This window comes from Coregonus lavaretus (assembly GCF_964263955.1).
Source record: "Coregonus lavaretus genome assembly, chromosome: 18".
NCBI classification, from domain to species: Eukaryota; Metazoa; Chordata; class Actinopteri; order Salmoniformes; family Salmonidae; genus Coregonus; species Coregonus lavaretus.
In genome coordinates, this window is record NC_140005.1 from 23,401,269 (window position 1) to 23,424,069 (window position 22,801).

Sequence of the window (22,801 nt, forward strand, 5' to 3'; positions counted from 1 at the left end):
AACAGGCCCAACTTATTTTCTCCTTTTCTTATAAGAGCTTTATCACAACGGACCAGTCAGTCAATTAGACGGTGAACTGATTTCACAAAGGGTAATGGGCATGTTTATTATAGTCAACTGTATTTGTGTATAGAACAAAATAGATGGGCCAAATTGCCTGTGTACAGTGTGTGTGTGCGTATGCTCACGAGCGTGTGTGAGAGTTCATCGGTGTGGTAACTAACATCCATTCATGCCCTGTTTTCTCACTCCGATGTCAACTTTCCCTTAGATCACTCATTTCCATCAGGCACATGAGGGCAGGATTAAGGCATGCCGCCCCGGCCCCCCCACATCCCACAAACACCTTCATCTGAACATTTCACACCCTGGGCCCGTCTGGCTGTTAAGCCCTGGGGTGACGCCTGCCGCTCGGGGCACAGACAGTATCTCTACACAGGCGATTCTCAGATAACATGCTTTTGCCCTGGTACACAGCCTCTACTGCCCAAACAATCACAAGTCAGGGGCCCATTATGTCTACAGTGGCTTGTCAACCAGTGAGAGCACAAAGCAAAGAGAGAGACAAAGACAGAGTTACAGACAAGAACAGGAAAAGAAAACGGGAGAGAGGGAGACAGAAGGCAGAGGAGGCTCAGCAGACGTGCCTGCAGTCAAGCCCCAGCTCTCGGAGAGAACGCCAGAGAGAGAGGGAAGACAATTAGTGCCAACACTAACATCAGTAATGGCTCCAGAATGGAGTTCACACAAGCCTGGTGCTACACAGGAGCAGCCAAGAAAACAGTCAGCCTAAATCAGACAGACCTGAATGGCAACAGAAAAAAGGAAACAAATTCCTGCTTCGGTCAACAGGCTGACTCCAAAACCATCCGGACAGTCAGAGAGCAGGACGTAGTCTGCAGCGAATAAGTGAAGGAGAAAAGAACTAGCAGAAAATGAAACGGTATGGAATACTATATATTCAAAGACGGAGCATCAAGAAGGCAAGAGAGAGGTACAGGCCAGGAACTCTGATAGAGTGTGGCAGACAATCTTACCGAAGCAGTTGTTCCTGTGAGGCACAAACATCTTGCAGGCAGTGGCTATCTGCAGCTCAGCACTCAGCACAGCCTTGATCACCAGGTCCTCCACCTGACTCATCAGCACTGGAACACACAGAGACAGCAGGGTGACACTGCCATGGGTTAATATGTCCACTTCACACACAGGGCCCTAAAGAACTTTACACTGGACACAAAGTACCTAGAATATCACAACATCTGGAATACAATATGTGGTTACAGGTTGACATGAAGATTCTGCCCTTCTGAGTATTTTGGGTGGGGATCTGGGTGTAAGATTAAATCCGGTTCAACTACAGTAACATCTTGACAATACATTTCTTTGACTGTGCATGGACAATAACATGGACGTTCTGAGCCAGGAGAGGGTGGAGGGGAGGAGGTTCAAAGGAGAGTGAAGAGTTTAGGCTACTCACATGTGGTGTCTTTTCCCTCCTGCTTCAAATACCGCAGCATTGCACTCATGCTCCATTTGTTCCCATAATCCTCCACTTCAGGGTCATCGCAACTGAAAAGGAAGAAAATAAATATAATGTCTGGCTTTTTCCAAAACAGATTCATGAATGGAGTTCATGCTACAATGTTGAAAAGTTGGTCATTGGAAAACCAAAATGGGAATCTATCTAACATTCAAATGTCCAAAAGGTGTATGATTTGCTGTTTTCACAATTCTATGCACCCTCAATTAGCTAGATATTCATTTAGAGATTCTTGAAGGAGAATAAAAAAAAGTGTTTGTTCACTGCAGAACCCAGGTTACCTGACATAGTCACTACTCTTCTTGTTCACGCTGTAGTTGGTGAGATGCATGAACTGGTTCTTGATGTTCTTTGTGCCACAGTCATACTTCACTGTAGCAAACCTGTACGCAGAGTTTTGGTTAAATTAAACATTTCCAAAAACAATAGAGGATGCACAATGCGTTACTATACAGTACTTACAGAAATTCATATGATTGACCTTTGACAGCATTAGAGGGTCTATTAGCAGAGAAGAGAGAGGTTTCCCCTACTATACGATGTATTAAAAGAGGATTGGACACCATATGTAGAATATTGAGAATTCCTTGGCATACAGGGAGTACCCGAATACAGTCAAACCAAATGGAATGTCAAAGATTAAAGTGGTATTTGCGATTCAGCCAGGATTAATTGCCCTCAGTTAATAATCAAGCACAGTCTGCGATAAACAGCAGTGTGTGTTGGTGTTTGTGTGTCTCACGCTGTGCAGCACATATCTCTGTCAAGCCTAGCAGAGATGAGCTTATCATTTTATCCATCATCCATCCATCACTGCCCCCAACCCCACCTGAACCGAGACAATCTTAATGATGAATGAATCCAGTATTACAGCTGGCTCCAGGAAAAGATACAGCAAAATTGTTGATCTAATATGATAATAAGAAAATAACTAAATGTTGCAAATAGCATTGCAGCTGTAGGACACTCCTTTTTAGTTTGTCACTGCAGATTTATATCTGAGACTCATAAGATAATTACAGCACAATATCATTCATGTTTAATACATCTGAAAAACAATTTGAAACAGAGTTCTGTCTCCTGGTGGTCTGGGTCCAAGTCTGAGCAAAGAGCATTTGATTATCTCATTTGACCGCGGAGACAATGGAGAGCTTTGTTTGAAAGCACCACCAAACCGTACTACTCATAAGTGGCACATAGAAACGTTTAGACTGCCCTCTACTGGTCATTGTGTAGATACTTCCTGACCACAGTTGATACTTTCCTTCACTACTTTCATGAGGACAGAAACTAATTCCAAAGCCACTATCCAACATGGACCCTTTCGACCCAATACACATTTCAATGACCTAGCTAATAGTGATTAGATATCCCATATATAAATCATTGGCGGCAGGTAGCCTAGCAGTTAGGGGCTTTGGGCCAATAATAATATAATAATAATAATAACAATAACCGAAAGGCGGCTGGTTCGAATACCCAAGCAGACGATGTGAAAAATCTGTCGATGTGCCCTTGAGCAAGGCACTTAACCCTAATTGTTCCTGGATAAGAGCGTCTGCTAAATGACTCAAATGTAACTGGCCATTATTTGCATAACACAAAGGAAAGATCCAGTACACATCTCACCTGGCCAGGCCCTCCTCATAGAGATAGATAGTAAGTGGGTCATATGATGTCACCAGCACATACAACCGCACATCAAACTTGAAGTCTGCAAAAAATGTATTAAACATAGATCAAAATTACTGCTTTTCTAACTACTGTCTTCATCTGCATAAGTAACTGATTTGACAACACTTGATGGGCAAAAACTCACCGTCAATCAGTAACGGGTTATTGATGTAGCGAGACACTAAGATGTTCTCATCCATTGGAATCTGGTTGGGCTTTGTAGGATAAGGATCAAATGTTAGGCTAAATAACACGGCAATCATTATATTACACATACAGTGAGCTCCAAAACTAGTGACAGTGACTATGAGGTTAAACTACAGACTGTCAGCTTTAATGAGGGTATTTTAATCCATATCAGGTGAACCGTTTAGAAATTACAGCACTTTTTATACATAGTCCCCACACCCATTTTAGGGGAACAAAAGTATTGGGACAAATTCCCTTATATGTGTATTAAAGTAGTCAACAGTGAAGTATTTGGTCCCATATTCCTAGCATGCAATGATTACATTAAGCTTGTGACTCTACAAACTTGTTGGATGCATTTGCTGTTTGTTTTGGTTGAGTTTCAGATTATTTTGTGCCCAATAGAAATGAATGGTAAATAATGTATTGTGTTATTTTGGAGTCACTTTTATTGTAAATAAGAATAGAATGTTTCTAAAGACTTCTACATTAATGTGGATGCTACCATGATTTCTGATAGTCCTGAATGAATCATGAATAATGATGATTGTGAAAGTTAGACACAAAAATATCATACCCCCAAGACATGCCAACTGCTCACCAATACAATAACAGAGGAGGTTAGCATTTTTGGGGGGTATGATATTTGTGCGGCTGTAACTTTCTCACTCATCATTATTAATGAATCATTCAGGAGTACAGAGCCAAAGTACAGAACCAAAACCACAACAAAATGTGTGTCACTGTCCCAATACTTTTGGAGCTCACTATATAATGCACCAGGTACAGTATGATCAAGTCAGACACATGAGATTGGCCATTCAAAAGGGAAAACCCATCCTGTACAGCAGTCTATCAGAGCCCTATGCCATTGTAGGAGTGGGGTCATTTATGAGGCTAAAATGTGTTGCAGGTGGTGAAGCCGAGGAGGGGTGGGGGAGGTGGAGAGCTACTAACCTCGGGGCTGGCTACAGTTCAGAGAAAACCCCCAAAATGAACATCATTTTTTCCAAATATACCCTGACATTCTTTCCACTGTTTCATAAAAATACCCCAGAAGAAAAAGCGTGTTTATAGGTTGTCCAAGTCAAAGAACCTTCTGGAGCTCTTCCAAAGCCAATGCCTTGAAGTGTGTGATTTACCCCCCCCCCCATATTGTTTCATTTACAACCCGAGCTCCCTCAGGCCATTATCCCTGAGTTGCCTTAAGGTGAGTGTATCTACACTATACAGTGCCTTCGGAAACAATTCAGACCCCTTGACTTTTTCCACATTGTTACGTTACAGCCTTATTCTAAAATGGATTAAAAAATAATAATCCTCAGCAATCTACACACAATACCCCATAATGACAAAGCAAAAGCAGGTTTAGAAATGTTTGCTAATTTATAAAATAAAAAAAACAGAAATAGCTTATTTACATAGGTATTCAGACCCTTTGCTATCAGACTCGAAATTGAGCTCAGGTACATCCTGTTTCCATTGATCATCCTTGAGATGTTTCTACAACTAGATTGGAGTCCACCTGTGGTAAATTCAATTGATTGGACATGATTTGGAAATGCACACACCTGTCTATATAAGGTCCCACAGTTGACAGTGCATGTCAGAGCAAAAACCAACCCATGAGGCCATTAGGCACCTAAAGATTCTCAGACCATGAGAAACAAGATTCTCTGGTCTGATGAAACCAAGATTGAACTCTTTAGCCTGAATGCCAAGTGTCACGTCTGGAGGAAACCTGGCACCATCCCTACAGTCAAGCATGGTGGTGGAGCATCATGCTGTGGGGATGTTTTCAGCAGCAGGGACTGGGAGACTAGTCAGGATCGAGGGAAAGATGAACAGAGCAAAGTGCCGAGAGATCATCGATGAAAACCTGCTCCAGAGCACTCAGGACCTCAGACTGGGGAGAAGGTTCACCTTCCAATAGAACAACGACCCTAAGCACACAGCCAAGACAACGTCGGAGTGGCTTCGGGACAAGTCTCTGAATGTCCTTGAGTGGCCCAGCCAGAGACCGGACTTGAACCCGATCTAATATCTCTGGAGACCTGAAAATAGCTGTGCAGCGACGCTCCACATCCAACCTGACAGAGCTTGAGGATCTGCAGAGAAGAATGGGAGAAACTCCCCAAATACAGGTGTGCCAAGCTTGTGGCGTCATACCCAAGAAGACTTGATGCTGTAATCGCTGCCAAAGGTGCTTCAACAAAGTACTGAGTAAAGGGTATGAATACTTATGTAAATGTGATGAATTTTTTTAAATAAATTAGCACACAAAAAAATATGTTTTTGCTTTGTCATTATGGGGTATTGTGAGTAGATTAGGGGAAAAAATCAATTTAATCCATTTTAGAATAAGGCTGTAACGTAACAAAAAAAAGTCAAGGGGTCTGAATACATTCTGAAGGCACTGTTTGTGGACACCGCTTCAAATGAGTGGATTCGGCCATTTCAGCCACACCCGTTGCTGACAGGTGTTTAAAATCGAGCACACAGCCATGCAATCTCCATAGACAAACATTGGCAGTACAATGGCCTTACTGAAGAGCTCAGTGACTTTCAACGTGGCACTAGGCCACACCAGCTCACAGAACGGGACCGCAGAGTGCTGAAGCGCATAAAAATCATATGTCCTCGGCTGCACCACTCACTACCGAGTTCCAAACTGCCTCTGGAAGCAACGTCAGCACAATAACTGTTCGTCGGGAGCTTCATGAAATGGGTTTCCATGGCCGAGCAGCCGCACACAAGCCTAAGATCACCATGCGCAATGCCAAGCGTCGGCTGGAGTGGTGTAAAGCTCGCCACCATTGGACTCAGTGGAAACGCGTTCTCTGGAGTGATGAATCACGCTTCACCATCTGGCAGTCCAATGGACAAATCTGGGTTTGGCGGATGCCAGGAGAACTCTACCTACCCCAATAGTGCCAACTGTAAAGTTTGATGGAGAAGGAATAATGGTCTGGGGCTGTTTTTCATGGTTAGGGCTAGGCCCCTTAGTTGGGGAAGGGAAGGGAAGGGAAATCTTAACGCTACAGCATAAAATAACATTCTAGACGATTCTGTGCGTCCAACTTTGTGGCAACAGTTTGGGGAAGGCCCTTTCCTGTTTCAGCATGACAATGCAGCCGTGCACAAAGTGAGGTCCATACAGAAATGGTTTGCCGAGATCGGTGTGGAAGAACTTGACTGGTCTGCACAGAGCCCTGACCTCAACCCCATCGAACACCTTTGAGATGAATTGGAATGGCGACTGCGAGCCAGACCTAATCGCCCAACATCAGTGCCCAACCTCACTAATACTCTTGTGGCTGAATGGAAGCAAGTCCCCGCAGCAATGTTCCAACATCTAGTGGAAAGCCTTTCCAGAAGAGTGGAGGCTGTTATAGGAGCAAAGGGGGGACCAACTCCATATTAATGCCCATGATTTTGGAATGAGATGTTCGACGAGCAGGTGTACACATTCTGTGTTATACACTACATGACCAAAAGTAACACTTTAACAGTGCAGTATTCTTCCTATGGCATATCCCTTACATTGCTGACCAGGTAGATCCCTCGTCCTCTTGAAGATGCTACTGGCTTAATGATCCAGGGGCCCTGGTCCTTGACGAAATAACCTGGGGTGAGGCAGAGAGGACAGGGAAGAGTGGTGTGCTGTGAGAAAGACTAGCGGAGAAACATGGTGGCTTATTGTGTTTACATTTACAGTAATGAGAGTCAATAGATGGTAACAGACAAGCCAGACTTACTACAGAACTCCTGGTACTCTGAGGGAAGCACAAAGGTCTGAGGGATGATGTGGAAGTTTTTAAAGCCATGAGCCTGTTGCATCCGCTGGATGTTTTTATACAGCCGATCTTTGCGCGTCAGTTCATATGACCTGGAAATGAACAGGGCCATTGACCTTTCAGCTCGAAATGCTTGAGTTCTCCACAGCTTGGATGCTGAGAGAAATAAGAGCTTGTACAAACACAATGGCAACAAGACTCCTCTGCATGACAGTTTGATTAATTTCATGTTTTAGAAAGGCACTGGTTCAAACAAAATGTTCTTTCCTGTGGAAGCCAATAAACACAAGGTCGATTTGAAGGGGCTTAAACAAAGAAGCAATGTGAATTTTTACATCAGGAACTGTAGCAGGCCAATGTGACTCCGCTCTGTGTACAGTTGGACACACAGTCGTACCTGGGGAAGTGGTTGACCTTCTGGAAGTCTTGAAGGCTGCGTAGGAGGTAAGGCTTGAGGTGAGACCCCGTCCACATGAGGTTGAAGTCATTACTGTTTGGATGGATCTGAAAAACAGACCTTCCAGTCAAGCTCAGATCTCAACGTTATGTACTTCAGACTATTCAGAGGCACTACTCACAGTAAGACCAAACTATACGCAATGGCAGGGGAAATAAATAGGAAAATTTAAGGACATCATAACAGGAAAAATATAGCCTTGGTGCAAACATGAGGTTTGCAGTTACTGTTGATAACCACAGTTACTGTTTGATATCCATCACCTGACGGCTTGATAAGGATGGATCCGAGGCTAAGATCCGATACTCAGCCGCTAATCTCTATCTTCAAATCATCTCAAAGGGAAGCCAGCTCACCAGCTATTTTTATCACCATCATATTCCTTTCTATCTGTTCTGTTTTATTCCTAACCTTCTGCGCTCCTTTGTGACGAGGCAGGTTTGACATGGGCCAGCACTAACTGCTATGAGAAAGCCAGATGTTTGCAATAGAGGGTTATTAAACTTTGGCTCTGGGGATGATGTGGCAGACACTAGCCTGCCTGATGATGGGTTTAGTGGGATTCAAGTGGCATTGAAGTGAAAAAAATAGGAATTAATAGTAAGTGCTTGATGGAGCGATAATGGGAGTGTGCTCTCTTGTAAAACAGGATTAATGCTATAGTGGGCCAACTTTTTGTCTGTGCGTGTATTTCCAGGCTTTGGCATAGACAGTGTCAGTCAGGAAAAAACAACAGCCCTCTTATCCCCTTACAACACATGACAGAGAGGAACTTATGTGCAAGTGAATCAGAATGAGACATTCTTTGGATATTTCATGTAATACCTCATGGAATCCATGATTGGTCAGTAAGCCACGAACCAGCCGGCTCTCCGTGCGCACAATCTTGAAGGCCAGGTTGTACCGTTCTAAAGACAAAATAGGAACATAACATTATCATTCAACAGAAATTAAAGGATTGGGCCAGGATATGAATTCAACAGAATTCTATACCCTCTTATATCTTTAGAATGTTTCTTATGGACACCAGTACCTCCAACAGAACGGATGTTTCCATCTTTAGAGACGATGGCTTCAGCAAAGAACACCAGGACTGGGATCTTCCTGCTGAGGCCACTCCAGGCAATGCAAGGATGGTCCCTGATGAGACAGAGAGAAAAACGGATCAATAAAGTATTCTTCTTATTCTTACATTGAGAGGGTCATGCAGGATCAAGCTACTCAAGAGTAGAGTTTCTATTATAAGCCCCAAAAAATAGGATATATGGGTGACAAAATAGCCATATAAAGTCCAATAAAACAAGAACCTAAATCAGAGAGAAGAGCATCTCAAACACAACATACCATTAGCCTAAAGCTTTCCAAGATGTCTTTAATGTCTCTTAATGTTGAGTTTAGAATCCTGGATGATGCTACCCTTAGCTTACCTTAGGGTGGTGGAATGCAATCTGACAAGGTGTTTACATTAGCGGAGCAGAGAGTGGTCGAGCCACACACAGTCTCATGGATACTGAACAATAACAAACCTGTCAAGTAACAAACACTCTGGTAACATTGCACTGAAAATATCTGATAGTACCAGACACAGCCAACCTATCTGTGATCATGGTGGAGATAAGGGCCTCTTTACACGACACATACTAGTCCCAGGAAATATATTTTTGTAGTGTAAAGAGTCAGCTCTAGATTCAAATCTCTGAGAGATGTCTCTCACACTACCGCCGGAAATAGTGGTGTAGATGTCTCCCACACTGAGTGTTATAGTGTAACGAAAATAATAAATAAAAAATAAAAGGCTATTAAAATATCCACACATTTCTGAATCGTTGCATTAATCAAGTGTGCAACATTATGAGCAATATGGTTTAGATGAGAAACTCCTGTATAGTTTGAATTGCTATCTTTATTTTGTTTGTCTATATACTATTGTATGCTAATAGGTACACACACATACACACGAAGCAGGAATGTGGCTTTGGTCACACCACATCCAAGGCTAAAGTAAGAGTAGTGTAAACAGAAAAGTTGCAAATCTGATGTTGAAGAGAGATATATCTTACTACACAAATTTTACTAATGTAAATCCACACTTAAGATGGCATGCTGTGGGAGAAGAACTCTATCAGACTTGACCATTCTAGATACAGTTGAAGTCGGAAGTTTACATACACCTTAGCCAAATACATTTAAACTCAGTTTTTCACAATTCCTGACATTTAATCCTAGTAAAAATTCCCTGTTTTAGGTCAGTTAGGATCACCACTTTATTTAAAAAACGTGAAATGTCAGAATAATAGTAGAGAATGATTTATTTAAGCTTTAATTTCTTTCATCACATTCCCAGTGGGTCAGAAGTTTACATACACTCAATTAGTATTTGGTAGCATTGCCTTTAAAATTGTTTAACTTGGGTCAAACGTAGCCTTCCACAAGCTTCCCACAATAAGTTGGGTGAATTTTGGCCCATTCCTCCTGACAGAGCTGGCGTAACTGAGTCAGGTTTGTAGGCCTCCTTGCTCGCACATGCTTTTTCAGTTCTGCCCACACATTTTCTATAGGATTGAGGTCAGGGCTTTGTGATGGCCACTCCAATACCTTGACTTTGTTGTCCTTAAGCCATTTTGCCACAACTTTGGAAGTATGCTTGGGGTCATTGTCCATTTGGATGACCCATTTGCGACCAAGCTTTAACTTCCTGACTGATGTCTTGAGATGTTGCTTCAATATATCCACATAATTTTCCTTCCTCATGATGCCATCTATTTTGTGAAGTGCACCAGTCCCTCCTGCAGCAAAGCACCCCCACAGCATGATGCTGCCACCCCCGTGCTTCACGGTTGGGATGGTGTTCTTCGGCTTGCAAGCCTTCCCCTTTTTCCTCCAAACATAACAATGGTCATTAAGGCCAAACAGTTCTATTTTTGTTTTATCAGACCAGAGGACATTTCTCCAAAAAGTACAATCTTTGTCCCCATGTGCAGTTGCAAACCGTAGTCTGGCTTTTTTATGGCGCTTTGGAGCAGTGGCTTCTTCCTTGCTGAGCAGCCTTTCAGGTTATGTCGATATAGGACTCGTTTTACTGTGGATATAGATACTTTTGTACCCGTTTCCTCCAGCATCTTCACAAGGTCCTTTGCTGTTGTTCTGGGATTGATTTGCACTTTTTGCACCAAAGTACGTTCATCTCTAGGAGACAGAACGCGTCTCCTTCCTGAGCGGTATGACGGCTGCGTGGTCCCATGGTGTTTATACTTGCATACTATTGTTTGTACAGATGAACGTGGTACCTTCAGGTGTTTGGAAATTACTCCCAAGGATGAACCAGATTTATGGAGGTCTACAGTTTTCTTTCTGAGGTCTTGGCTGATTTATTTTGATTTTCCCATGATGTCAAGCAAAGAGGCACTGAGTTTGAAGGTAGGCCTTGAAATAAATCCACAGGTACACCTCCAATTGACTCAAATTATGTAAATTAGCCTATCAGGCTTCTAAAGCCATGATATCATTTTCTGGAACTTTCTAAGCTGTTTAAAGGCACACTGAAATTGTGATACAGTGAATTATAAAGTGAAATAATTACTTGTGTCATGGACAAAGTAGATGTCCTAACCGACTTGCCAAAATTATAGTTTGTTAACAAGACATTTGTGGAGGGGTTGAAAAACGAGTTTTAATGACTCCAACCTAAGTGTATGTAAACTTCAGACTTCAACCGTAATGTTGGGCGCGGTAGTAAACAATACCTGCTCCTGGCTCAGGTATTCAGACATGTCAGACAAAACTGAATCTCCCATCTATTATGATATCTATAGCTCCAGAGTCATTTCAATAGTCACTCAACACACGCCAGTGGCCAGCACAAGCTCTAGTCTAGTAATGCTTGTTAAACCAAGTCTACACTCAGACCATGCAAGAATCTTGCAAAGATCTTGCAAGCTATGGTAATGTATCTGTAATAAACATATGGACTACTATGATAAAGTTATAGTAGCTGTGCTGCTAGAAATCATGTGCCACTAGAGTAGTGAACTTTCATGAAATGTAATAGTTAGGCTAGTGCCCTGCAGCATCACCACCAGTAATAAACCAATATCTACCCAATATAGGCTCAAGTCACAATATTAAGCAAGCAGTGCCTAATAAGGTAGGCCTATTGCATGTCTTGAGGGAGATTTGTCTGGTACTCAAGACACTTGACATAAATAATTAATTGTAGTATCTGATGACCAGGTCTGAGACAGGACTATTCTATACATTTACATTTTAGTCATTTAGCAGACGCTCTTATCCAGAGCGACTTACAGTTAGTGAATGCATACATACATGTGTTCTTTTTTTTTTTTATACTGGCCCCCCCGTGGGAAACGAACCCACATCCCTATACATCTTTAACAGATTACATTACAACTGTATGAGAATGATCTAAGGTGCATTCGCAGACTAATTAGTTGCCAAAGAGTTTAGTAGCGTAATGAAATTTGAATTCAGGACTAGATTAAGACTAGACCGTGAACTTCTTGGCCTCTTCTACTGTGGTAGTACATGTTCTATTTAAGGACATACTGGAGGTGCCAGGCTATTTAAGTGCCAAATTGATCACATTTAAAGACACCAAATAAGCCAGGCTTAATTTAGATTGCACGGTAAGTTCTAGTGAACTATGTTTAACCACTTATTGACGCTTTATTCAGTATATTTATACAGGGATCTGCACTTAGCTAAAGCTATTCTTACAGTGTTTATTATTGTTGCATATAATTACATATTATAACTATTAGAATTTAATAGGATATCTGTGGTTGCAATGAGTTTAAACATTGATCTGTGTATTTTTCTGTGTTACTTTCTACAACTAGAAGGAAATGTAACAAACCCATTAGAAACACTTAATCAGAACAGCCACTTACTCTCGCTCGTCCTCTGAGGAGGACTCTGAATCCTCTTTATCCCGGATCACAGTTGGCATTTCCACCACAGTGAAGGGGGAAGTACCTCCTGACGAAATCTGCTTTGAGTCAGGTATCTGGGGTTATGACTGTGGGCATCTCCAGCTCTCACCATCTACTGTTGAAATATCAGTCCAGTTAAAACACAGCATTGTCATACTGAAGAATACACTGCTGTCTGCAATTGAGAGGAATTATATATCAATAATACCATGCATACATTATTGAGTCCATATTAGCACTGCCCAGCAACAAGCTGAATCAATAAGACCGTCAAACACCTAGCCCTGAAAATGTAAAATATTGTGTGTGTTGCTATTACAGCTAACGCTAGCTATGTTACATAGATATTACTAACTCATGATACCAGCCAGATAGATGTTGCAGAAAGTGTCTGAGATTGGTTAGCTAGCTAGCTAACGTTAGCTAGATAGCTAAATTAGGTAACCAGATTGGCACGTTAGCTAGCTAGCTTTACTGTGTTTTGTAATACAAACTATATGTTTCATTGAGAGAGCAAGCTAACATTCAGGTTATAAATCATGACAGCTGTAAAACTACCATATAAACATACCCAACTCTTCCGCATAGGATAAACTTCTGTATTCGAAGAACCACAATTAGGTAGCAAGCTAGCCATCATGAAAAGTATTCCTGTAGCTAGCCTATTTGTAACTACAACAACTGACTGGCAACCAATGGAGAGAGCATGCGCACTGTCCTCAAGCACGTGACGTTTTTGGCCCCACAATTTCCAATTTGTGATGGATTATTATACCTTCCAAATCTGCATCATAAAATAAGAATTAGAATGTTTTTATTGAGGGAAAAAAAACAGATTTGTGCATTCCAATGTTTGCAATGTACTACTGAATCGGTGCATATGGTCAGAGAATGTCACACAGGGAATGCTTTGGAACATTCAGGCCTAATTACATTGTCTAGCATAGTATTAAAACAATTGATAAAGTAATTTAACAGATGTTTAGTGTTTTAATTTTTATAGTAGGAATGTAAATCGTCGCCACTCTGTCTGCTGGGGCCCGGTGCCCCAGGAGAGCTAAATCAATCGCGCCCACATTCGCAACTGTGGTTTGTGTTGGAATGATTGGTGGAATGAGCGAAATAAGGCGGAACCTAAAAGCACGTTACCAGTCGAACGACCCATTGAGATGAATGGGACGATTTGATGAAGCCATCTTCTGAGCTCTATAATTGGCCAAATTGAATGTCCATATCAGCTAGTTATTGAACGACACTCACAGGATATTCTCAATCTCCAAACATTAGCGATGTTTTTGCAGACATGTTGACATTGTATGCCTATTGATTTCGACTCGCTGATCACTGTCGAATCTGGGTATGCTCCAGGTATAAACTACACTTTAGAAGGTAAGTTAGACACATACATTATTTTGTTTTTATCGAGCTAGCAATGATGGTTGCTGTTGTAGCTAACTAGCTAGCTAACGTTAGCTACCTTTGATCAAGGTGGTTATTGCAACCTGACAGGTAGCATTCATCTGAGCTGTAACAAGCAGAATTAAGCTGTTATTTTGTTGTTAGTTTTTGCAAACTGCTATGCTGTCTGCCTCTTACTCTCAGCCAACGTGTCTGGCAGGTGCATCCCACAGAAGGCAAGAATGAGTCGTTTTCTGAATGTTCTGCGGAGTTGGTTGGTCATGGTGTCTGTCATTGCCATGGGAAACACTGTCCAGAGTTTCAGAGATCACAGCTTCCTCTCTGAGAAACTCTACACGGGGACACCATATTTTGGTGAGTAGTTTCTACACGGGATTGTAACTTTCTCTCTAAAGCAGGCCATGGCAGATCTTACCCTGCATGCGCCGGTGTTAGTGCAGGATTTTGCTCCAACCTGAAGGATGTTGTTATTATGCCTGTGTATAAGACTGGGTTACACATTGATTTGTCTACACCAAAGGAGCTTTACAACAGCAGTATGCTCAGTCTCCTCCAAGGTGCAAGGAATTCAGAGAACTTCATTTAGGTTATGCTTCCTTTTTACAGTAAATGGCCTCCAAGCAAGAACATTTGGAATCTGGACATTGTTGTCTTCAATTATCCGCTGCACGTGCGCCATCGACATTCAGAACAAAACGTAAGGTTTCCTGCATCCCTGCACTGTTGTCTGTTCATGCAACAGTGAGTGCATAAACTGTGATTTGTGTTCTGTGGGAGTTATCTTAAATAGTTTTTGTCTCCTCTTCATGTAGGCTCTATCACATCACCCTTTGGACATTTGTACTGGCTCTGGGACACTTCCTGTCTGAAGCCTTCATCTACAAAACGGCACCTCTGACCATTGGCGTTATGGCACCTCTCATTGTGGCGAGTAAGTACTGCAGCTCTATAATCCCATCTGATCAAATAGTAAGCTTGGTTTGTTAAAATCATTAACAACAGTGTTAGCAAATGAAACTACCAGGTACATAAGGTGCATCGCTCAACTCTATTTTTCATCTGATGTAACTTGCTCAGAGCTTGTGCTGCTGGTGTCTGTTATTGCAGAGTAAACCCATTGCATCATCTCACCTCTCCAGGTTTCTCTATCGTGGGAATGCTGATTGGGTTCCAGTGTGTTCCAGAGCCTCAGGAGGAGGTGGGTGCACGGCAGAAGAAGCGGAACTGATTCCAAGCAGTAGAAAACGGTTTAGCCCACCACTAGAGAAAGCTGTGGGATAGTCTACTGCTTCTTGCCTTGAAGAATGAGTGGCCTATTTACTATACTGTATGGACACAAAGATGAGTCCAATATGTGTAAACTTTTAAGAGGGGCTATACAATAAGTGGGATTTATTTTGCAGGTGACTCATACCTGTGCTATGTGATCTGTACATGTGCTACAATATACTTAAGCAATAAGGCACGAGGGGGTGTGGTATATGGCCAATATACCACAGCTAAGGGCTGTTCTTAGGCACCACGCATCGCGGAGTGCCTGGACACAGACCTTCGCTGTGGTATATTGGCCATATACCACAAACCCCAGAGGTGCCTTATTTCTATAATAAACTGGTTACCAACATAATTAGAGCAGTGAAAATAAATGTTTTGTCATACCCGTGGTATACGGTCTGATATAACACGGCTGTCAGCCAATCAGCATTCAGGGGTCTAACCACCCAGTTTATAATATGGTTTTTATGGCTACAGCTGTTTCACTCTTACACTGAAAATTGAACAGTGATTGTCTATCAATGTTTCATGATGTACAATACAATAATGATGCAAAAATGTACAGTGATTTTGTTATGTGTATTAATATGGTTTGATTGTGTGGTATGGTTTATGACTGGATTTCAACATATTTTATGTAAATGAGCAGTTTGGGAGACTGTCATTCACAGTACTTTAATGGATGATCTCAACATTGGGCCTTTGTCTTGCTTTCTAAACTGATCAGTGATAGTGAGTGATTTCAGTATGTTACTGGATTGTGTCTGCGGTGTAACACGTCCATTAATAAATTAAGAGAGCATTTTTCTCATTTTATTTTAAAAATTTTAGTTCACCAGATTACCAGGTACAATTGTTCACAGTATCTGAGAGAATTTGTCCAAGCAACGTCTACAAACAGTTTTACAAAACTATAATTATGTTCTTCATTACTGAGTATGACAAGCATTTAAAAATTGCATCACCATTTGATGTAGATACAATGATCCTACAAAACATATACTGTATCATTGGAGTGATAGACTTATAAGATTACAGAATCATTAAAAAATAAACATCACTGGACAACTTCTAACCGCAACACATCAAGTCAAATAAGCAGATGAAAGAGGTTTCTCAGTAACATAAATACAGGTTAAGAGAATCATATACATTAGAAAATACAACACTAGCCTATTTCCAAAAAGTCCATTAGATTGTCTCTCTCCACGCTAAATATTTTGTGCTCACATTCTGTTATCATAGTGTTCCTTTAAAGGCTCTTAAACAAATCAATGCAGAGAAATATTAAGTACAATAGTCCCAAAGTTTCTGACTTCTGTTCTAAGAATGTGGTTAAAGAGGTTCAGACCTTCCAAGACATACTCAGATGCACAGTATCAACCATATTCCTTGTAATCCTATATGGCAGATGGCAATCTCAAAATCCTGTTAAGCCACTAGGTGAGTTGGCTTGACTGGATCGGCCCTCTGAACAGACTGCCATTCAACTGAAACCACTGAATCTGTAGTCTAATTTTAACTAACGTTAACAAATTCCAAAAATAGAACAGTTACATTAATACTTTCTGTTCCATAATGGTATTGGTCAAATGTCAGGAAATAAAAAGCACAGTTTGAATATTGCTCATATCAGAATGCACAGACAACATTTATAATATTTAGATTGGAGGTATTTAAAGCTAGAGAAACAAAATGAAAATATTAACCATTCATAGTGTACTCTGAAAAAGTGACAGTTAAATATGAATTATCAGCACAAAAAACTTGAAATACCCTTGGTTGTGCTTGATAATCAAACCAGTTATCTTCTGATGAGTAATATACTGTGTGTGTTCCTCTCTACATGGTTTGAGTTGATCTGGGGAGACAGTTATGTTGGGCAGTAGTAATAGCGGTCACTGGAACTAAAGCCAGAGCAGGGTGTCCATACCTCGGACTCTACACATTCCTGGGCTATGACTTCCTCAGAGAGGCCTCCTCCTCCAAGGCCACCATGTCATAGTTTCAATTATGTACATTAATTACATGTTCATCCAAATTAATCACTTGTCATGTGCTCACCTTCACAGTTGTAAATGGAAAACAGCTTACTTTTTAGTGTATGCATGTGTTCCTGTTTGTAAATGTATGTGTGTGTAAATCTTTTGGTTGTTTTTGACCATGTGTCTGTGTCAGTGTGTGATGGGATTTCTTTCTTTTCACACTCGTCCAACTGGATTTCCTCCTTATACCTTGACCTCCTTCAGTGTAGCTGGCGGTGAGAGGCCTTCCTGTGGGTGACCTGCCTGTTTCTGTTAAATCAAAACATTACTATTAGAAATTTTCCTCATGATGTTCCAATATTATATTATGTATTGTTACTACGTTAAAACTTTAAATTGTGTTATTTCAATTGAGGTGGAGCTTACAAACAACAGAACATCTTCTTATTGGGTCTCATTATACCATGGTATTGTTGAACACTCCTTACTGACTGGCTTGAAGGACATTCTAGAGCATGCATTATTTCCCTAGAACGCACGGTATATTTGCATGGCTATAGTTCATTTTTACATGCTTTTGAAAGCAAAAGTTGAATTAAAAACAGTATTGGTATTGTTGAATTCTATTTTCATAATAGCAAGCTAGGACTGATGGTTTGGTTAGCTAAACTAGCATGTCTGTTTGTTTGGTTCTAGTAAAGCTACTTCAGTGGATGTTGAACACATTTCTACTGGAAAAAGAAATGATAGCCATGGCATAAAGGAGATAATCAACTTGGAACTCATTCTCTGGAAAATAATGCAACTCCGTGGAAGGTTAGTTCCACTCTTCTAGCGCGTCATGGAACACACCTTCCACATCGTTCATTATTTTCCATACAACGCATAGCCCCTCATTGATTATTTCTTACATATTCATAAATGAAGCATAAATAAGACACAAACAGGCATTTGCGTAACTTGGTTATACTAGAATATACGAGTATTGCTGTCATCAAAACAATATGTGTTTCATGCAAGAAGCACATAAATCCACATTTTACAGGTAATGTATACACTTTAAAGGTAATAATCATATTTCTCTGGAAGACAGAAACAGACGATTGATCCCCTGACCGTTTTTGTAAGGTACCAAAACATTTCCTCTCGGGTTTATTAGCTTCACTTAAAAAACTGAACTGGAAGTGAAAAGGTCAGTGCTACACAATAAACAAAAGGGTGATTATTTTTCCAATGAGCTCATATAGTAGGGCTTTGCTTTGAGAAGGATGATCAACTGAAGCACAAATAGTTAAAAGCTCTAATATTACACTCAAGCAGCAAGCGACATACTTCAACAAAGATTTTGCATGAACACTTTATTTCCATCAAGGTTTTACAGTACTTTAGTGCCTTACTCACTGCTTAGCTGACAGAAAATACCTTGTCCAGATATTAACTCCCAAACCTGCTTGGACCCTAATGCTTTACCAATCCCTGTAATCTGTTTTGGCTAATCCCACAAGGCATCTCAATCCTCGTTATTGCTATTTTCACTTGGAAGAAATAGCAAGTGCCATGTCTTTGTTTAAGACCTTTCACCTTATTGAGGTGGGTTATAGACTACAGTATTTTGAAAATATTTAGTAAATTAATTGTTTGATGTGTTCATCTTCCAATGGGAGATCTCAACACATCACCAATACCAGTGCTCTTTATGATTGCATTTTGTACAGTACTGTACAGCTGCAGCATTTTTCTTGTGTGATATAACCTCAAAGACTTGATGCCCCTACCTTGGCAGGTGTGTGTTTGGGTTTTAGTGAGGTTAGTGTCAGGACTGCTGCTCCTGGGGGTTGCTGGGTGCTGTGGCCCCGTAGTCCTGTACCCGAGATGGGGAGCCTGCAGCCTGGAACAACAGCTAGGGAATCACCACCGCCATCATCCCCCATCACCATCACCATAATCCCTCTGCCCTTACCAGACCCTCCCATAACACTGTCCTCTAACTCCAACACTCCGCCTGCCTCTAGAGAGATCCTCCTCTTAATGAGGACGGGGGGGTGGAAATGATATGACAAAAAGCTGGAGTGGGTTTGTAAAGGATTATGGATTAAGCAGGAAAATTGTGTAATATTTAGACTCTTCAGACTTAGAAAAAAATCGAAGCTTTCTTTTTCACTAATAAAATGCTACTTACTGTGACTAACATGCATCCCATTTTCAACATAAATTAAAAATGTAAATGAGAGAAAATGATCTTGAATTCTCTTGGCACTGTTACTGGAGACAAGGGACATTGCACTGGTTTCAAATATTAAGAGAAGTATTGATGGGATTATTATAGTTTTGCATAAATGAAGTGAGTAAAGCTCCCAACCTGCATTGAGATAAAAGAGGTGATAGCAATATTCTCATAATAGAAAGAATACAAGCGCTGAGCAGAATGGATGTGTTAGGTACAGTATGAGAGTATTGTTAATGATTTAAAGTTGATCTTGAACATCTGATCATCCCTGACCACTGGTGAGTTGAGCCTGAAGTTTATTATGAATCTATTATATAATTAAAGCTCATTTTGTTTGAGAGAATTCAATTTTATATTGAGTGAGCAAGCCATTTTTATATGATTTATTTTGCTGCCAAATGAGTGCAATTGCCTATTGTAAACTACAGTGTGATGTAATATTATTGTAGTTTTATACTCCAGATAAACCAGAATGATAATTCACCCTGATATTGTGGGATAGCTTTCTATAGCTCTGCAAACTGTAGTCATAATAATCTGTGACAAAAGGCATCTTTGTAAAACAGGTGTGCGTGTTGAATGAAACAGAAACTTCTCAAGCATACATTCTGTATCAAACACCAGCAAGGCATGCAATCAAATACAGCGAGCTGGAGAGCTGACAGCGGGTGCAGAGTCATGCTTTCAGAAAGCTGAGGAAAAGCATGGTGGTGTGTGACGCCTGTGACCCCTGTGTCCACTCCACAGCAAGCAAGATGAACCCAGCCCCAGAGAAGCAGCTAACTAGAATAGTCCATTGAATGGAGCATCAGCCAGGGGAAGTATCCGACACATTCCCTTTAACTGGAATGCAGAGATCCCACCGCTGACACCAAATAGCAGAAACAGATACACTTACACTCGCCGCCTGAGTCTCAGCCAGATGGTTGGCCTTTTGCCGTCGGAGGTCAGACTTGATGAATGCTGTACGATTTAGAGAGAGGAAAGGCACTTCTCAGAACTTCTCAGAAACCGATATTTAGGAATACACAGGGCATGTATAGCTTCTGAAACAATGTGGGAAATGTCCTACTGTGTGTAGAAAATGTGTTCATTTTCATCATGATCACTATGAGCCACTAGAGGGCATTATTACTCCATGATGATTCTTAGACACAGCTGTTACATAAAAATTAAAAAATAAATATGCCATTTAGCAGACGCTTTTATCCAAAGCGACTTACAGTCATGCGTGCATACATTTTTTTTTTGTGTATGGGTGGTCCCGGGGATCGAATCCACTACCTTGGCGTTACAAGTGCCGTGCTCTACCAGCTGAGCTACTGCTTGACTGACACAATTGTCTGAGGAGTCATGCACTACTAAAGCCCCATATAATGTGGATCACATAACATGTCACTATGCTTCACTATAACAACTGCAGGCAGATGAGTCCAATGTTCAATCTACTGTAGAGCTGCTCTGTTATTGCGAAACAGGGCTATAATCTGTGTGTGTGTGTGTGTGGGGGGGGGGGGGGAGGGGGGGGGGGGGGAACTCTACCTGTCATAATGGTCCCTATGAGGAGGAAGACACATAAAAAGATGTTCCCAGCGAATGTGCCAAAGTGGTCTATGATCTTCCCTTGACTGATGGTGAATATGATCCCAAATATCTGGAAGAAGATGGAGGGCAAATGAGGGGAGTCAGCATGAGAGTTGATCATCTCTGAACACATTCATACATACAGTAGAACTCATGCATACAACAAACCTTTCAATGCTGTCATTAGTATGGTCCCTGTTACCTGAGCTGAACAGTTGAGGAGTCCTGAGGAGGTGCCCTCACACTCTGGGAAGGTCAGCTCCACAGCAAACTCAAAGCCAAGCGGCAGGTACCCAGTCATGAAGAACCTGAATACATAGGAGGTTTATCAGTGTTGTTGTTACTTGAGCTAAAGAGCAGCACTTTAACATTTCATGCCTGCTGACTGGGCTGGGAGAAAATCAACTCCACAATCAAATGTCCTCTGAGGCCATTACCTAGCATACCCTTTAAACCTTCAGCTCTTGGTCATCTCCTTTATACATCAATTAACAAATGATACAATACTTATTGAACTCCAAGGTAAAATAATGAATGTTGCACAAAATCATTAAAATGAGCTTTACATTAAATTGTCTTTTAACACAACTAATCAGCGTCTCAAGATATTGTCTGTCTCTTCTCACAGAGTGGTTGTTTAAAGAGCAAGGAGGCAGTTTGTAATGTAAATAGCTTACAGTGTTCCTGCAGTGTGACCAGAAAAGAAGGTCTAGTCCACCCCTTCTTACAACTGACATGCTAGAGGTGTAATAGCTGGGATATGCAAATCATTCACAAACATCATTGTGTTTAGTCACAGTGTTTGTTCACTCTTACCCTAGAGCCGCTGATGTCACAAACACCACCCATAGGTGGTTTAAGTTCAGGGTGAAGGCATAGACCACCATTCCCACAAAGGACAGGAGATACACAGCCAGAGTAGTCTGCCTGGGGAGAGAGGGAAATAATATTTGTTTGTTTTGTCCTGCTTTCGCCTGTATGAAATCTACTTTATATTTGTGTAAATTAAAATGTTCTAACTTTATTTGATGCCTTGCTCAATATTGTATACCCCATATAGGATTTGAATGAGTCTGCAATGTTTTTATCTCATCTGGATATGGCTTTTACATAACATGGCCACAAAAGTTCCAGTCCTGAAACTTCCCACAGGCAGGCTAGGGGCAATACTGCCTGTGAGACCTACACACAGCACCAGCAACAAGTTCCAGTTCTCAATTGGCATGCAGCACTGTTGGATGAGGCTGGCTGTGGCTTCACTGTCAACACCTCCCATCCCATTCTTTATGAGAGGAAAAACAAGATTCCTAAGTCTCCCTTAGCATTACTCCGGCATATTCTGGCCTACACCAACAGGCTTACTATGGTGAAGCTCTTCCTGTACAATCACATGTGAAACATTGCTCCACTCAGCAGTTGTTGTTAATACAACTTAGTCCTGTGACTCTCACACATGGAGGTATGTCAACAACAGAAATCTGGGTTGACTGCTTTGGCTGAATATATTCAAATGGCATGTGAAGAATGATTGTGTTTTAGACAGCTGGGTGAAGTGAGGGTTAGGGGGTTAGGTTGGCAGGTAAACACTTGGTATTGGCACTGCAGTTGTTATTCCCAAATGTGTAAAATTGGGTGTCAGCTACTACTGAACCACATAGATGATTCCTGTACCCCCGCACACTGACTCTGTACCGGTACCCCCTGT

At 41.3% G+C, this 22,801-nt stretch overlaps 3 protein-coding genes across 3 annotated transcripts in view; 1 reads left to right on the forward strand and 2 right to left on the reverse strand.

Annotated features, from left to right (window-relative positions):
- The window catches only part of LOC311146112 (tubulin polyglutamylase TTLL5-like), a 91,557-nt gene extending 78,297 nt beyond the window's left edge, over positions 1-13,260 (reverse strand). The window contains exons 1-12 of the mRNA XM_084182581.1: positions 13,178-13,260; positions 12,565-12,721; positions 8,691-8,797; positions 8,483-8,565; positions 7,598-7,704; positions 7,162-7,292; positions 6,947-7,029; positions 3,360-3,429; positions 3,170-3,254; positions 1,822-1,923; positions 1,478-1,569; positions 1,038-1,145 (exon numbers count right to left, since the gene is read on the reverse strand). Coding sequence (XP_084038707.1) covers positions 1,038-1,145; positions 1,478-1,569; positions 1,822-1,923; positions 3,170-3,254; positions 3,360-3,429; positions 6,947-7,029; positions 7,162-7,292; positions 7,598-7,704; positions 8,483-8,565; positions 8,691-8,797; positions 12,565-12,623 — 1,027 coding nt within the window. The 5' untranslated portion in view covers positions 12,624-12,721; positions 13,178-13,260. The remainder of the gene's footprint in view (positions 1-1,037; positions 1,146-1,477; positions 1,570-1,821; positions 1,924-3,169; positions 3,255-3,359; positions 3,430-6,946; positions 7,030-7,161; positions 7,293-7,597; positions 7,705-8,482; positions 8,566-8,690; positions 8,798-12,564; positions 12,722-13,177) is intronic.
- A 577-nt stretch (positions 13,261-13,837) lies between these two features.
- Positions 13,838-16,105, forward strand: LOC311145780 (ergosterol biosynthetic protein 28 homolog). Its single transcript, XM_084182091.1, has 5 exons — positions 13,838-13,995; positions 14,209-14,379; positions 14,632-14,722; positions 14,838-14,956; positions 15,165-16,105. The coding sequence occupies exons 1-5, from the start codon at positions 13,923-13,925 to the stop codon at positions 15,251-15,253; spliced, it is 543 nt and encodes a 180-aa protein (XP_084038217.1). The 5' UTR covers positions 13,838-13,922; the 3' UTR covers positions 15,254-16,105.
- A 1,404-nt stretch (positions 16,106-17,509) lies between these two features.
- Positions 17,510-22,801, reverse strand: part of LOC311145779 (choline/ethanolamine transporter flvcr2a-like) — a gene marked incomplete at its 5' end in the record, with an annotated part of 44,687 nt that continues 39,395 nt past the window's right edge. The window contains 6 exons of the mRNA XM_084182090.1: positions 17,510-17,594; positions 19,061-19,173; positions 20,411-20,475; positions 21,055-21,166; positions 21,299-21,404; positions 21,913-22,023. Of these exons, the coding sequence (XP_084038216.1) occupies positions 19,099-19,173; positions 20,411-20,475; positions 21,055-21,166; positions 21,299-21,404; positions 21,913-22,023 (469 nt within the window). The 3' untranslated portion in view covers positions 17,510-17,594; positions 19,061-19,098. The remainder of the gene's footprint in view (positions 17,595-19,060; positions 19,174-20,410; positions 20,476-21,054; positions 21,167-21,298; positions 21,405-21,912; positions 22,024-22,801) is intronic.

Excerpts from the sequence above, each read along its gene's own strand:
- LOC311145780 (XM_084182091.1), top strand. The coding sequence starts at position 13,923 with ATGCCTATTGATTTCGACTCGCTGATCACTGTCGAATCTGGGTATGCT. Across the intron at positions 14,380-14,631 it reads CACGGGGACACCATATTTTG|TAAATGGCCTCCAAGCAAGA; the intron begins GTGAGTAGTTTC and ends TCCTTTTTACAG. Across the intron at positions 14,723-14,837 it reads ATCGACATTCAGAACAAAAC|GCTCTATCACATCACCCTTT; the intron begins GTAAGGTTTCCT and ends CTCTTCATGTAG.